Genomic DNA, 17,348 nt, shown 5'->3' with positions numbered 1-17,348 from the left:
TACCATTTTAACTTCAAATTTTAATGGAATATTGTATGTATATTTAAAACACTACTAATTTAATGATTTTCTTATGGTAAATACTAATATTAATCACATATTATTTCATATTTTTTAGCATTCCTTTATTTTTTTAGCGATAGACGAAACAATTGAAATGTGAAATCTCCGTCATTCTGTTTTTTGTACATGCAACTGTTTATTGAATTCCTTTTACACTTAATAAGGATTTTTTTACCAATTAAACAGATAAATACTAATATAAAATTACATAATGAATATAATAAAACATATGAAAAAGTGAAAACTTGCTTCAGGCTGTATAACTTGGCACCTGTGCTGTACCCATCATAAACAATTATATTCTGTCACTTTGGTTGTCACTGTCGATTTGTCAAACCTGACAATTAATTGTTTACCTTACTTCCTGCTGATCTGTCATGTCAGTATATTGACAGTCATTTGCAGAAATGGCTGAATTATTGTTTGTACCTTTTAAAAAATCCTCCGATGTTGATATTGTGAAACCATTGAAGAATCTAATTCAATCTACTTACAATACCGGGGAGAGCAATGAGGACTACAGCGAAGCGCTTAACGAATTGAGCCGCCTCAGGACCAACGCTATTTGGAAAGTGTTTGAGAAATCTTCTTTGGATGTTATTTACAGGTAGGTAACGAAGTAATTGTTCTCAATGACTCATGGTCAGTGGTTGAATCATTCTTAAAATATATTTGTGAATTTATTGCTTCATGTTTATTCAATTTAAACTTAGTTAAGTAGCCGATGCCGAAATCGTAACAAATCTGATGTCATAGTCGCGTTATTAGATGAAATGACGTCGCATGGTCAGCTCGGCTCGCTCTGTGAGTGTGTATAATAGTAACACAGAATATGATGCCTCTTTGTGCAGCTACTATGACCAACTGGTGCGGTTGGAAAGTAAGATCCCACCGCAGGAGGTGCAGATACCATTTAAGTGGAAGGATGCCTTTGACAAGGGTTCTATTTTTGGAGGCCGGATGAGTCTAAGTGAGTACCTCTCTCTACCTTAATAACTCTACCTTGATTTGTTAATGTTAACTTAAGAACTCTTAACTATATGTCTATCATATCTCAGTTGCAATGTTTTATACTGAAACTGTTGCAGTTGTATCATTCTTCTTTGTTACATTGTGTAAATAGTACTTCTATATCTACTGAATTTGTGTTGTGTAGATTTAATACTATAGATTATTTATATAACTTTCTAAATTAAAAAATCATGGTTTTATTTATGTAATTGTTTTATTGTCATAGTTGTATAATTATAAAATTATTATTCATTATAACTTTTTATATATTTGTATATGGTTCTGCAAACTGTCTACCTAATATTTTTATTGTGGTTTTGGGCTATTGTCAAGTGCTATGATACCCATACCCATAGATCCCCATAGATGTATTGATCTATTGTGATACCTATAGATGTATTGTGATTGCCATTAACTGTCTACCTAACATTTTCTGTTGATCCAAACATTTATTTATTTTTTTATACATGTAACATTATTCTTTTTGTTTAACATGATTCAAATGATTTTGTTGTAAACCTGAAATGACAAGCAGACTGACTAATTGGTGGTGAAAAGCAACTAATATAGTATATATATTGAAAAGCACCATAGTCATTGCATTCCCATTCTAGAGGACTATAATGTTATGACTCTATACCTTTTATTTATGTATTTTTAATGCCACAGAAATCTATACAGCTCTTTTGGTGTAGTATGATAACTAACATTGTGACATGAGAATATTATATTAAGATTATAACAATTACATACTTGTTTATTACTACCTGTTCCCGCTACCTCATCCGCATGGAATGTAACTCTGATTTTCTAAAATAAAAGTAAGTATGTGAGCTACCTGCCAAAAAAGTCCCGCCAAAATCGTTTCGCCAGAACAGACAGACAGACAGAAAAAAATTCTAAAAAATGTTACTTTGGTATATGTACCATATCCATTCATATGCATGTTGTAAAAAACAATTATTTCAATATTACAAACAGACACTCCAATTTTATTTTTGTGTATAGATATTCAAGTATTCATACTATTCTTATATTCACTGTATGACTCCCACAGCCATAAGCTCCCTGGCCTACGAGCGGATGTGTATACTGTTCAACATTGCTGCGATGCAGAGCACCATCGCCGCTCAGCAGCCTCTTGACACCGAGGACTCCCTCAAACTGGCTGCCAAACATTTTCAGGTCCTAATATTTATATTTACTGCATTAGTTAGTTGTTTGTTGTATTTCTTATGATTACTCATTGGTCCTTGTTTTGTCAATGCTATTTTTAACTTTGCCTTACCATACAGGAAGTATCATCACTATTACTATATAGTATAAAACAAAGTCACTGTCGCTGTCTGTCCGTTTCTATGTATGCTTAAATCTTTAAAACTACGCAACGGATTTTGAAGCGGTTTTTGTAAATAGATGGAGTTTTTGCATAGGAAGAAGAAAGAGAGAATAATCAATATCTATTTAAAACAGCAACACACAAGTTTCTTGCTCATTCTTCTTGTGATGAGTCTGCATTTCGAATAAGCGGTAGAATAAATGAAATAGAAATAATCTGAAATAGAAATAGAAATAATCTTTATTCAAATAAACTTAATATAAGCACTTTGGAATGGTCAAGTTTAACTATTCAAAAGTGCTTATATTAAGTTAATTGAATAAAGATTATTTCTATTTCTATTTCAGAAGGTATATTACTTGCATAATATTGTAGATAAATTTAGAGGTTCTCTCACTGCTCATCTAAATCTCATAGGAGCCTGCTAGTGCTGCTTTAGAAGTTAGATACACATTCTAGCATAGAACTTACTGCAGTTTTAGACAGGTCAAGATCTTATAGAAGACTAGCTACCCACCCCGGCTTCGCACGGGTGTACATGTATTGAATCACTATATCTATTAAAAAAAAACTGCTTTAAAATCTGTTGCATAACTGTAAAGATTTAAGCATACATAGGGACAGACAGACAGCGACAGCGACTTTGTTTTATACTATGTAATGATAATGATTGTAGAGATTTCGTTTAATTATTGCAGCAAGCGGCTGGCGTATTCGCTTATTTGAAAGCGAATATAATGATGGCCGTGCACCAGGAGACCACGCCCGATCTGAACCCGGACACTCTCAATGCGCTGTCGCAGCTGATGCTGGCGCAGGCGCAGGAGGTCATCGTGTACAAGTGTATCCGTGGTTAGTACATACTTCTACTGCATAGTTCGATCTATGATGCATGTTGATTGATCCGTCATACTCGTAAACGGGTCCTGCTTGTGGGGACTGGTCTGTTCAGGTCAGTGGCAATCCGTGAGGAAGTAGCCATTATTATTGCTAAAAGTTGCATATAGATGGCGTGATTGGTATCGATGGAATTCTTCATAGTTTTGCAAACGTTTTAAAAAACAAAACTGTGTTTACAAAAATGTTTAATCAATTTTTAAAAAGTTATATATACATGTTAAAATGAAATAATGCGTTTAGAAAAGTAATTTTCATATATTTACTCATTTTGTTATTTTCCAGTACTTAATTAATTTAATCAGTGCTAATATGGGGCTCAATGTTTTCAAAATGCTTTCATAGATGGCATTGTTGTCATTTGTATAGGCCTAATTAAATGTCTTTTTTATATTTTCCAATAATAAGCACTTAATATATCATTATTGTAAATTAAACATATAAAAAAATTTTAAGTAAATTAAAAATAGCCGAACAAGCAAGTAATACTATTTCCAATAATACTTATGTATGAAGACAGTGTTGTCATATTAAAAATAAATACATGTATTATCGATTTTTTTGAATAATCGATAACAGGATTTTATTACATGCGCATTATTCGATGATGCTTTTAATGAGTCGTTGTGAACAGTAAATTTTCATTATTTTGTATTATAGCAGTGTTCCGTTTCAAAGAACGGAATATAGTAGTACATTATTAGTGTCGTTGGTTATTTACATTTGTACTAAAAATCGATTACATAATAATTTAAAATATCGAGTACGAATCGTAGTTGTCTTTGAATACTGGCAAGATTAAAATAGTATTTAAAAAAAGAGAGAAATCGACCCTAACTCGAATACCATAAAGTTGATTTTCCTTTCTCATTAATATCATAGCAGTTTGTTTTTAACTTGCGTATGACTCTGTGGTATGATGTTTAACGTGTATTGTTATTGTACGGTGCATACATTTCAAAAATTATATTTTAATGTAGGTACATACATTTCTTTCATACATTTCATACATGTCAAAAATTATCTTTTAATGTAGGTGCATACATTTCTTTCATACATTTCATACATGTCAAAAATTATCTTTTAATGTAGGTACATACATTTCTTTCATACATTTCATACATTTAAAAAATGAACTTTTTATGTAGGTACATACATTTCTTTCATACATCTCATACATTTCAAAAATTATATTTTAATGTAGGTACATACATTTCATACATGTCAAAAATTATCTTTTAATGTAGGTACATTCATTTCTTTCATACATTTCAAAAATGAACTTTTTATGTAGGTACATACATTTCTTTCATACATCTCATACATTTCAAAAATTATCTTTTAATGTAGGTACATACATTTCTTTCATACATCAAAGATATTATTATTGTAGATATCGAAAGTTATGTATACAAGTAATTCTGAATATTATCAAGTTCAAAATAAGCACACATTACTGGCTTAGATAATAGAGTAATATTACTTGTAATAAAAACATTTGTGACACCCATATGTATACATATTACATAGTAAGTACTTACGCCCGTGCCGTGAGACTCATCTAAGCGTACAGCGCATGCGCGTCGTGCGGTAACCGCACCGACGGACCAATAGGAGCGCGCCTCTCGCGCTTCCAGAAAGTTCGCGACTAATGGACGGTATAGTAGTAAAGCAATGAGTGTTCCAGTGACATCATTATAATATTTTCTCGTTAAGTTTTATTGTAATATACATAATTTCGTACTAAGTAACGTGTTCCCCCGTTACACATTTCTAACGTGTAACGGGCGTGAAAGCGAGACAAACAGACAGAGTTACTTTAGCATTTATAATATTTGTAAGAACATCGCTATTAAAAATAGGGGTTGGTGAAAGACGGGCCAAAATTTAGGCGTGTATGTAACATTATAAATAAATAAAAAATTGTCCATAATACAAAAAAAAAAAAATCAGGGTAGGCCACCCCTATGACTTAGGGGTATAAAAAATAGATAACAACCCTACCTCAGACCTAGCAAGTATACATATCAAATTTCATCAAAATGTGGGAGAAATATGGCAACTAACACTGTGATACGAAGTTTATATATAAGATATAGCGGAATTCTCATTAGGGAAAAGAGGAGTACATCGTAGAATACATGAGGTATATACCAGTAAATTCATTGTAGCTAAAACCAGTCTCTTACACATAACGATTGAAATAAAAAATCATATAGCCCGATGTTGATACGTACGAGTATAAACGTATCAAAATCGGGCTATACGTATAGCTCAGACGCATTACAACATATCTTCGTCGAGAGAAAAAAATAGGCATGGAATGTAGAATAAACTATAACATAATATATACATTGGCACATAAGCCATATCTGCAGGGTATCGGCTAACGATATTATACCTACACATTTACATTGAATCTTGAATCGTCCCTAATGAGGTACACGATACAGTTACCTACATATCTTGTATATACCTATCTTTGCAAAACAGATGTCATGTAGACTGAATTGACTGCCATCTATTTTCGTGCTTTGTTACTAAGCACCCACTAGTAATCCGAACTGCTTCAGATCTAGAGACATCTAGCGGCTACGGCGGCGAAATAAAATAGCCCGAAGAATAGCCCGAGTTAGGAAGGAACCATTTTCTTGTATGGGATGGGGTATCTGTATGTAATATTATGTTATCTGTGGTTCAGGTTATGAACATTGATTAGACTTTTTGCTTTTGCAATAGCATATGCTGGTGGTCACTCTGTTCTCCCAAATTTGAATTTATATAAATTTGTATTATTGTAAACATGTACAACATTATTTGAAAAGAATACGAGCTGAGTTTCTTGTCAGTTCTTCTCAACTCGAAATTATTCCGAACTGACGGTAGATTTGACATATCACAAGAGTCTGTAATAGACCTACATGCAAATAAATAAAGATATAATTTGACATTTGTGAACTGTGCACCAGACGAGATGAAGAAGAGCATGGTGGCGAAGGTGTGCGCGCAGTGCGAGGAGCTCTACACGGACGTGCTGCGAGCGCTGCAGAAGGAGCCCATGCGATCTCTGTGGGACCGCGACTGGATCCCCACCGTGAGCATACCATATACACACAATCATAATGTTCAGATGTCCAATTATATTAATAACACCCACATACTGTGTATATTATTGTAGTCGCGGGTTCAATTCCTAGCACTGCACAATCATTTGTATTCATGTGTATGATTGTTTGTGTCGGTCTGGGTGTTTTCTATGTATAAATTTATGTATTTATGGAAGAAAAATTATTTACCTATTTGTATCAGTTATCTAGTACCCATAACACAAGCTTTAGCTAGCTTAACTTGGGTCTAGATGGCGATGTGTGAATTGTTTTTAAATAATAATATCATAGAGCCGATCCGCGCAACTTTGTCTGCGTTTCATTGCCACATCTTTTGCAATATTTTTTATTGCAGCTCAGCTCCTACTAGTCGTAGCGTAATGTTATATAGCGTAAAGCCTTCATCGACAAATGAACTATCCAACAAAAAAATATGTTTTCAATTCCAATCAGTAGTTCCTGAGATAAGCGCGTTCAAACAAACTCTTCAGTTTTATAATATAGATGTAGCTTAACATATACATTGACTCAGGACTATTTCCACTTTAGATCACCGCCAAACAGATGGCTTTCCGCGGACTCACACACTTCTACCAGAGCCTGGTGTGTCGCGCCAACAAAGCCGTCGGCGAGGAGATCGCTCGTCTACAGGTAAATAATATAATTAAAGTAATCTGCATGCAAATAAACTCAATACAAGCACTTTTGTATAGTCATATTTTTGATTCTACCACTCATTCGGAACGCAGATTCATCACAAGAAGAATGAGCAAGAAACTCGTGTGTTGCTCTTTTAAGTAGATGTTATTTTTATATAAACAACGAAGTATTAAACTTTAAGTATTCGATCAATTATAATCATAACCAATCAATTCAATCTGTAATGATTATACTTCGTTCCCTGGCTTTGCTCATCGTCCTTCACATGTATAATTAGGTTAAGTATTTATTTAAGTGCTATTTTTGAAGGACATAAAGAAGTAATGATAGATTACAATAAAAAAATAATTAAAATGTTTTCAAATATGCTAGTCTAGTTTTTAACTTTAGGTAGGCTGTACATATCGTCACTCGTAGCCTATGAAACCTAGACGTCTCTATCCTCTATTTTGAATATAAATTTCCTGCTCGTGGGATTGGACTCTAACGGAGGGACTCGGCCGTGACGTGAAGCGCACGTTAGGGTAGGCGCGGAGGGTCCGGTACAGGATCGAGTCCGGACGTAATGGCCGCGCGCGTCAGTTCGCAGTGGAGCAGCTGAAGGCGGCGTCGTCCCGCGCCGGCCCGGGGGCTGCGCTGCAGGAGCAGGGCTCGCGCGCGGCCCGGCACCTGGCGCAGGCGCGCAAGGACAACGACTTCATCTACCACGAGCGCGTGCCCGACGTGCGCCAGCTGGAGCCCGTGCAGCGCGCGGCGGTGGCGCGGCCCCTGCCGCCGCCGCAGCCCCCGCAGGCGTGGGCGGAGCCCCCGGCGCGGGACCTGTTCGCGGACCTGGTGCCGCTGGCCGTGCACCAGGCCGTGCAGGCCAGCCGCGCGCGCCGCTCGGAGATGGTCAACGCGGAGATCAACAAGCTGCGCGACGCCACGCAGCTGCTCAACAGGTGAGCCGCGCCCGCACGCACACCACGCACACCACGCACACCTGAGCAGTTCGAGTACAATAGATCTTTGTCTGCGAAAATCTCATTGCCAGTAGAACGAGAAAGAAACTTACATGATACTCTTTAAAATGAATGTCGCTCAGCACCGAGGATGACGCGTGCGACAATCGACTTCGAAAACACTATGCACTAATACTTTGTCTAAGATAAGATCGTCAGTGTCATGAACGTGAAGTTGGTATGGTTATCATGTATCGTGCGTGCGCAGCATCCTGGCGTCGCTGAGCCTGCCGGCGTGTATCGAGCGCGAGTCCAGGTCCGGGGAGCTGCCGGCCTCCATCCGCGGCAAGGCGGCGGCCGTCAGGGACGCCGGGGGGCTGCCCGCGCTGCAGCGACTCATGGCCGAGCTGCCGGACCTGCTCACCAGGAACCGGGAGATACTGGACGAGGTACTACCGCCCCTGCACAAAGGAAACCTAGAATAGATAATATTGTCTATTCTAATTGCGCTATTTTATTATATTTAATCTATTATAGTTTTTCATAATAACGTATGTTTGTCATAGCAGTAGTTAGGTATTCGGGTACATCGTCAACTGTCAAAGTAATTATGAAACTTACAATTGTCACATTTACGTTTTGTTTGTACTTATCTGACGTAGTAGGTGACGAATTTGTGCCCCGCGGAAGAATTGGAGAATTTCTAATATGGGACCGTCAATTATTTACCCCCCCCCCCCCCCTCCCTTCTCCCTTGCCAGCAAAAGTAAGAAAAGCTTTTACCCCCTCCGTCCATGCTTACGTAAACATTTTTCAAAATTTTTTTTATTCAATGACAATATAAATGTTACCATTCGTGAATAAAAGTATATAACTGCGGATGATGTAATCATCATCTAGACTCCCCCATCCCCCATGTTATCCAAATGGTGTGGTAATGATGCGGGCGTGTGCAGGCGGAGCGCATGCTGCGCGAGGAGGAGGAGTCGGACGCGTCGCTGCGGCAGCAGTTCGGGGAGCGCTGGGGGCGCACGCCCTCCGCCAACCTCACGGAGGCCTTCCGCGCCAACGCCGCCAAGTACCGGCAGATCATCGACAACGCCATCCGCGCCGACAACATCGTGCAGCAGAAGTACCAGCAGCACAAGGAGGTCAGTCCGCGCCGCACTGTCGCCTCTCAGATGCGTCGTGGCGTCGCATTTTCGTCGTAAAAAGTTATCAGAGTGGTAACTCTGTACGGCTGTTGTAATATTTGATCATTTTAATGGGTTCATTAGCTGCCTTTACACTTACGCTCATTCACGTGGGTATTGGATTTCACGCGCAAAAGAGTAGATAAAAAAATAGTTAAATGCAACTCACGATTGCGCGTGCGGGCGCAGTCGCGATAAATAGCGTGAATGAAAAAAGATGTCATGTAAAGGGAGCTGCACCAGTATTTAAATTCAAATTCAAAAATCATTTATTCCTGTAGGCCATTTTAGCTGCTTATGAACATCAGATTTTATATATTATTATTGGTGTATGCTTTATACAGGGCATACGTATGTTGTGATATGTGGCAAAGTGGTTTTAAGGTATGAAAGCAAGGCACTCGGTGCGTGCGTGCGTGCGTGCGTGCGTGCGTGCGTGCGTGCGTACGTACGTGCGCGTGCCGCCGCTGATGTAGTGTTGTGTGTGTGTATGTATATAACGGCGGGCTCGTTACAGAACATGGCGCTGCTGAGCGGCAGCGAGATGTAGTGTTGTGTGTGTGTGTGTGTGTGTGTGTGTGTGTGTGTGTGTGTGTGTGTATGTATATAACGGCGGGCTCGTTACAGAACATGGCGCTGCTGAGCGGCAGCGAGGACGAGATCGACGCGGGCGTGCCGGCCGCCGCCGCTGATGTAGTGTTGTGTGTGTGTGTGTGTGTGTGTGTGTGTGTGTGTGTGTGTGTGTGTATGTATATAACGGCGGGCTCGTTACAGAACATGGCGCTGCTGAGCGGCAGCGAGGACGAGATCGACGCGGGCGTGCCGGCCGCCGCCGCTGATGCTGCACCCACCGACGCAGCCGCGGTACACAAGCTCAGGGAACTCATGGAGAACGTGAGTCATATTCCTCTTTCTAAATTTCAATGTTAACATCAAATTTATCATCTGTCTGTCAGAGTATCATAGTTAACGCCTTACTATTTAATTCTGTTATTTTTAACACATATGTTTTGTTTTAAAAACTTGTGACAGTAAATTCACTTATTATGATAGGAATTCATTGTTGACCAATGGCGTTAAACTTAAATATAAAAGTTTTTTTTAGTTTACTTAATTTTGTAATCGTTTACAATTTTTCTCTAGAACTCAATCATATTTTTGGTTGGATATTAGTGGATTGATTCACTTGCGCTAACGGTCTACTGGCGGGTCAACAGGCGGGGAAGTCAGGTCAGTTAGGTCAGCTTGGTAAATGGCCATTTACCACATTGGGTTCCAGGGGTAATCACGTGGAAGTCGACCTGCCAGTACATCGTTAGCAATGGAGTCATTAGTCTCCATTACTAACAATCGCCTCCCCGCCGTGGGAGGGTCGGGTACGAGGCACGTAACGATCCCTGTGGGTGTGACGGGCAGGTGGAGACGATGAAGGCGGAGCGGGACGCGCTGGAGGCGGAGCTGAAGGACACCACGGTGGACCTCCGGGAGCGGTGTGTGTGTGTGTGTGTGTGTGTGTGTGTGTGTGTGTGTGTGTGTGTGTACGTATATAACGCGCTCTCCGCCGCCGCCCTCGGCGGCTGCGCTCGCGCCCCGTGCAGCGCCAGCCGCTGTCTCTCTCTCTCTCTCTCTCTCTCTGTCTCTCTCTCTCTCTCTCTCTCTCTCTCTCTCTCTCTCTCTCTCTCTCTCTCTCTCTCTCAAATGTGCGAGCGGCTCCTGTCCGCGCTGGCGGCCGACGGCGCCCTCGACGAGCCCGCGCTCTCCGCCGCCGCCCTCGGGGCTGCGCTCGCGCCCCTGCAGCGCCAGGTGTCTCTCTCTCTCTCTCTCTCTCTCTCTCTCTCTCTCTCTTTTCACATATGTTTTGTTTTAAAAACGAGACGGCTCCATTTATTATGTCCGCGCTGGCGGCCGACTTAAATATAAAAGCGCCCTCGACGAGCCCGCGCTCTCCGCCGCCGCCCTCGGGGGTGCGCTCGCGCCCCTGCAGCGCCAGGTGTCTCTCTCTCTCTCTCTCTCTCTCTCTCTAATGTGCGAGCGGCTCCTGTCCGCGCTGGCGGCCGACGGCGCCCTCGACGAGCCCGCGCTCTCCGCCGCCGCCCTCGGGGCTGCGCTCGCGCCCCTGCAGCGCCAGGTGTCTCTCTCTCTCTCTCTCTCTCTCTCTCTAATGTGCGAGCGGCTCCTGTCCGCGCTGGCGGCCGACGGCGCCCTCGACGAGCCCGCGCTCTCCGCCGCCGCCCTCGGGGCTGCGCTCGCGCCCCTGCAGCGCCAGGTGTCTCTCTCTCTCTCTCTCTCTCTCTCTCTAATGTGCGAGCGGCTCCTGTCCGCGCTGGCGGCCGACGGCGCCCTCGACGAGCCCGCGCTCTCCGCCGCCGCCCTCGGGGCTGCGCTCGCGCCCCTGCAGCGCCAGGTGTCTCTCTCTCTCTCTCTCTCTCTCTCTCTCTAATGTGCGAGCGGCTCCTGTCCGCGCTGGCGGCCGACGGCGCCCTCGACGAGCCCGCGCTCTCCGCCGCCGCCCTCGGGGCTGCGCTCGCGCCCCTGCAGCGCCAGGTGTCTCTCTCTCTCTCTCTCTCTCTCTCTCTCTCTCTCTCTCTCTCTCTCTCTCTCTCTCTAATGTGCGAGCGGCTCCTGTCCGCGCTGGCGGCCGACGGCGCCCTCGACGAGCCCGCGCTCTCCGCCGCCGCCCTCGGGGCTGCGCTCGCGCCCCTGCAGCGCCAGGTGTCTCTCTCTCTCTCTCTCTCTCTCTCTCTCTCTCTCTCTCTCTCTCTCTCTCTCTCTCTCTCTCTCTCTCTCTCTAATGTGCGAGCGGTTCCTGTCCGCACTGTTTCTCTCCCATTTGTCTTATCATTGTCACGAGCGTGGTGGTGTCCAGGTGTCGGAGACGCTGCAGCGCCAGGAGGCGCTGGTGTCGGAGCTGCAGTCCGCGCACGCAGCCCTGATGGCCGCCAGCGGAGGCGCCAGCGGCCGGGACCGCGCCCTGGGCCTGCTGGCCGCCGCCTACGACGCCTTCCAGGACCTCACCGGGAACCTCAAGGAGGGCGTCAAGTTCTACAACGACCTCACGCAGGTGCTCCCCGCACGAATATACTAATGTTGTGTAACTCTAATTATTTTTATTTTTATTTTTTGCTGTTGACAGACTACAAATCAGTTTTTAATGATGTATGTTTTTTTTAATTAAGTATATTTAACCTACCGTGAGTGATACTGACGTACTACCCTGTCTCGTGGCAGCTGCTGGTGGCGTTCCAGAACAAGGTGTCTGACTTCTGCTTCGCTCGCAAGACGGAGAAGGACGAGCTGCTGAAGGACCTGACGCAGGAGGCGTCCCGCGCCCCCCCGCGCCCCGCGCCCGCGCCCCCCCAGCCCGCAGCGGACGAGGTCAGGCTCTCTCTCTCTCTCTCTCTCTCTCTCTCTCTCTCTCTCTCTCTCTCTCTCTCTTTCTTGTATACGTCATATTTTCTATCACAGTCCCTACCGTCCTATGTACTTTATTAGTAACTAGTTGTACCCGCGACTTCGTCCGCGTGGAATTTCTCTCTCTCTCTCTCTCTCTCTCTCTCTCTCTCTCTCTCTCTCTCTTATTACATTAGCTACCTGCCAAAAAAATCCCGTCAAAATCGGTACAGCCATTTCAGAGATTAGCCGGAACAAACAGACAGACAGACAAAAATTGTAAAATATGTTATTTTGATGTATGTCTCTCTCTCTCTCTCTCTCTCTCTCTCTCTCTCTATTACAAACAGGCTCTCTAATTTTATTTATATGGAAGTTCATTCCACAATGTAAGTGTGGAATGAAAGTGTGAGAGTCATCTTCTCTCTGGAACCACTTAGGTTCCAGCGTGTGAAGATGAATCTCTCTCTCCCTCTCTCTCTCTCCGTCTCTCTCTCTTAGGTCATCTCTCTCTCTCTCTCTCAGTCCGTAGTCTCTCTCTCCCCACTCTCTCTCGTACAATGTCTCGTCTCAACCCTCTCTCTCTCTCTCTCTCTCTAAGAAATCAGGATCATCGACAATTCTCATATCAAATCTGAACGAAGTCTAAAAGACCCGTCTGGTATCCAGGGGCTCCCGTCTAAAGATGTGAGCAGTATTGTTATTCTCTAAGCGTTCTATCAACTGATATTACTCATCGCTTCACTTAAGGCACTCATATCAATTTGCAAATATAAAATTCCTATTGAGCTATCAAGTTTGCCTATATTTCTAAAAAAAAAACTGCACTATTGCCTGCCTCCATGCCACTCTCGAGCGTGTGGCGCTGCAGTCGCTATCGAGTTCTACAGAAAACCAATAAAATAGAATAGAATAGAAATTCATTTATTGAAATAAACTTACATTGAAGCACTTTTGAATAGACATCACATTTTTTTTAATCTACCGCTCATTCGGTAAGCTGTCTCATCACAAGAAGAACGTGCAAGAAACTTGCGTGTTGCTATTTTAAATAATTTTATTGTTACTTTACATTTTTGTTTGCAAATTGAAGTATGTGAATATAAACTACCAACTAGCACTAATTCAATTAAATATTCAAATAGAAAAAATATTAAATGTACAACCAACTGGTTAAACAACTAAATAAGATTAAATCACTCGTAGTAATTAGAGCAGACCAGTCCCTACAAGCAGCACCCGTTCACGAGTGTGACGGATGTGTAATCTCGCCGCGGATTTCGCTTTCGAATTCGTTAGTGATGCTTGCTTCATACGCGGTAGAACATGTGGCCTTTATGAGCAGTCTCTGGTCCGCAGTGAAACACCGTTTCGATTTATTGAGCACTTCGACGTATTTGGACGCCAGCCTGACCTTTTCTTCGAGGTGACTACGGAACTCAACTGCGCCAGAGATGTCGACACTGAATTCCAATACTATTAGAGATAGTGATGAACGTGCTTTGGTGTTTGGATTCTGCATTTCTCTGTGTAATAACACTGGGAGCAGTAAGTAATGCGTGGTGTCCGTTGTGCAGCCCCCTGCGGTGCGTCGGGAGGCCCCGCCGCGCCCCCCGCCCCCCGCCGCCCCCGCCGCCCCCTCGGGGCCCGGCGCCCCCGCCGCCGCCCTGCCCTACCCTCCACAACCTCAAGGTAAAACATTCTCGTCATATATTGATTTGCACGTATGTCCGTTTATATTTAAAAAAATATTATCCACTAAAATATTTTTGGTCGAAATAGTAAAATGTGTAAATATGAATAGTGTTGTTTTTGCGGATATTAATAGAAATTATATTTATTCAAATAAACTTAATTTAAGCACTTTTGAATAGTCACATTTTTTTTATTCTACCGCTCATTCGGAATGCAGACTCATCACAAGAAGAATGAGCAAGAAACTTGTGTGTTGCTGTTTTAAATAAATGTTGTTTTAATGAGAATAAATACATTAACAAGAGTTAGGCATGCGACAATCAACATAGAAATCACTTCATCTCTGTCCAATATAATAGCTATGAATGGGTTTCAGAAAGTAGATATCAAAATATAAATTTCGACGTCTGTATGTTGGGGATACTATTCTGAGTCTACAATACGCTGACTAACAGTACTGATAAGTATTTATCAGTGATAACGAGCGACCCGAGTCTGTGTTTGTGTATACTCAAAGATAACGCTACAACACATCACTGATATCAAATACATGCTGTATGTTAGTACTGTATGATATTTACATACAGATACATACACACTAGCGTACAACATATATTGTCGATTGCTAGAAGTAAGAATGTAAATGCTTTGTATGTATTTATGGTTATTTTCGTGTATGTAATGCAGGCATGCCGCTGCCGTACGGGAACCCAGCGGCGACTCAGTTCGCGTACTACGCGCCGCCGATGCCTGCCATGTACAACCCGTACGCCACGCTCCCCTACCCGCACCACGCGCGCATGCCGCCCCCCCAGCAGTACCAACCCTACCAGTACCCCGCGCACAACCCGCCCGGGTACCCGCCGCCCGCCGGCTACAACCCCTACCCGCAACAGTAGCCGCCCCGCCAGTACCCCGCACACAACCCGCCCGGGTACCCGCCGCCCGCCGGCTACAACCCCTACCCGCAACAGTAGCCGCCCCGCCAGTACCCCGCACACAACCCGCCCGGGTACCCGCCGCCCGCCGGCTACAACCCCTCCCCGCAACAGTAGCCGCCCCGCCAGTACCCCGCACACAACCCGCCCGGGTACCCGCCGCCACCCGCAACAGTAGCCGCCGCGCCAGTACCCCGCACACAACCCGCCCGGGTACCCGCCGCCCGCCGGCTACAACCCCTACCCGCCAACAGTAGCCGCCCCGCCAGTACCCCGCACACAACCCGCCCGGGTACCCGCCGCCCGCCGGCTACAACCCCTACCCGCAACAGTAGCCGCCCCGCCAGTACCCCGCACACAACCCGCCCGGGTACCCGCCGCCCGCCGGCTACAACCCCTACCCGCAACAGTAGCCGCCCCGCCAGTACCCCGCACACAACCCGCCCGGGTACCCGCCGCCCGCCGGCTACAACCCCTACCCGCAACAGTAGCCGCCCCGCCAGTACCCCGCACACAACCCGCCCGGGTACCCGCCGCCCGCCGGCTACAACCCCTACCCGCAACAGTAGCCGCCCCGCCAGTACCCCGCACACAACCCGCCCGGGTAGCCGCCCGCCGGCTACAACCCCTACCCGCAACAGTAGCCGCCCCGCCAGTACCCCGCACACAACCCGCCCGGGTACCCGCCGCCCGCCGGCTACAACCCCTACCCGCAACAGTAGCCGCCCCGCCAGTACCCCGCACACAACCCGCCCGGGTACCCGCCGCCCGCCGGCTACAACCCCTACCCGCAACAGTAGCCGCCCCGCCAGTACCCCGCACACAACCCGCCCGGGTACCCGCCGCCCGCCGGCTACAACCCCTACCCGCAACACACAACCCGTAGCCGCCCGCCGCTACACCCCGCCGCCCGCCGGCTACAACCCCTACCCGCAACAGTAGCCGCCCCGCCAGTACCCCGCACACAACCCGCCCGGGTATACAACCCCTACCCGCAACAGTAGCCGCCCCGCCAGTACCCCGCACACAACCCGCCCGGGTACCCGCCGCCCGCCGGCTACAACCCCTACCCGCAACAGTAGCCCACCCTATCCTAACTCTCACAGTGTATCCTCCTACGATTAGTTGTAGCAACATTACAACCCGAAAGCTGACTCTTATATATAGCTATATCATCACTATGTTACTACTAACTTTTCATCAACCTTCATCAGTCATATTATCATCGAATTAACATTATAAACCCGCACATATGGTATGCGTTTGTTGAGATCCATATTATTTGTTTGTATTGGACTGTAGCAGAGCGCTTGTACAACTTGTCCTACGACAGGATCAACACGGCCGATTGATCGGTCACATAAGCTTTGTAGAGAACTGCAAATAGTTTTGTTTCTATTTAATACGACGACGTAAAAGTAAATAGAGCGGTATACAAGCGCAACAAAACACCCAGTTTTCCAATTGTATAACATAAATATGCCAAATATAAATGTACCTATAATAATAATGTATAAGTTGTTTTACAAACAAACAACAATTGCGAATAAAAATAAATATCTAAGTATTGGGTGTATTTTGATAAATAAATAATATTTCTAATACGTGCACGCCGTTTCGTGTCTACGAGTGATGTGTTGAGTGACTCTGACTCAGGGGCGGATCTACCTAAAGGCTTTTTGGGCTGTAGCCCAGGGCCCCGATATTTAGAAAACTGAAACGATATTTAAAATATAACATATAGAATCTAAAAAAACATCTACAATATTAAAAAACCTATCATAAGGTTGTCAACCCTTTAGTTGAGTAATATAATTGGCCCCTAAGTATATTTAGCCCAGGGCCCAACAAATTCACGATCCGCCCCTGCTCTGACTGCAGGTTACATTTCATAATAAAATATTTTTTTATATAAATGCTAAATTTATCAATTAGTTTAAGGGGACGGTGTATGGATGGCGAACTATGATGATAGGATTACAATGGTTGCTGATGCATTTGTAACGTAAGGCTCAATAATAACATTAGAATAATAATTTCAGTAACACACCACTGGATCATCGTTGCTGATTTTGTCAATGTACACACAGCAGGTGCATATAGAGTAGTGTTAA

The 17,348-nt window shown here is 44.3% G+C and overlaps 1 protein-coding gene across 1 annotated transcript; it reads left to right on the top strand.

Annotated features, from left to right (window-relative positions):
• Positions 1–456: 456 nt before the first annotated feature.
• Positions 457–15,392, top strand: LOC131848610 (programmed cell death 6-interacting protein). The gene is made up of 16 exons (XM_059198529.1): positions 457–670; positions 915–1,033; positions 2,132–2,259; positions 3,112–3,265; positions 6,280–6,404; positions 6,967–7,068; positions 7,660–8,018; positions 8,287–8,467; positions 8,975–9,169; positions 9,986–10,105; positions 10,628–10,703; positions 10,923–11,014; positions 12,078–12,272; positions 12,440–12,586; positions 14,179–14,293; positions 14,984–15,392. The coding sequence occupies exons 1-16, from the start codon at positions 471–473 to the stop codon at positions 15,193–15,195; spliced, it is 2,520 nt and encodes an 839-aa protein (XP_059054512.1). The 5' UTR covers positions 457–470; the 3' UTR covers positions 15,196–15,392.
• The last annotated feature ends 1,956 nt before the right edge of the window (positions 15,393–17,348 follow it).

This window comes from Achroia grisella, unplaced genomic scaffold (assembly GCF_030625045.1).
Source record: "Achroia grisella isolate CSIRO2021 unplaced genomic scaffold, CSIRO_AGI_Agris_v1 utg567, whole genome shotgun sequence".
NCBI lineage: Eukaryota > Metazoa > Arthropoda > Insecta > Lepidoptera > Pyralidae > Achroia > Achroia grisella.
The sequence above is the reverse complement of the archived record's forward strand: the minus strand, read 5'-3'. Positions and strand labels throughout refer to the sequence as shown.

Coding starts and splice junctions, on each gene's coding strand:
- LOC131848610 (XM_059198529.1), top strand. CDS start 471: ATGGCTGAATTATTGTTTGTACCTTTTAAAAAATCCTCCGATGTTGAT. Junction 11,015..12,077: donor TCGCGCCCCTGCAGCGCCAG/GTGTCTCTCTCT, acceptor GGTGGTGTCCAG/GTGTCGGAGACGCTGCAGCG. Junction 14,294..14,983: donor CTACCCTCCACAACCTCAAG/GTAAAACATTCT, acceptor TATGTAATGCAG/GCATGCCGCTGCCGTACGGG.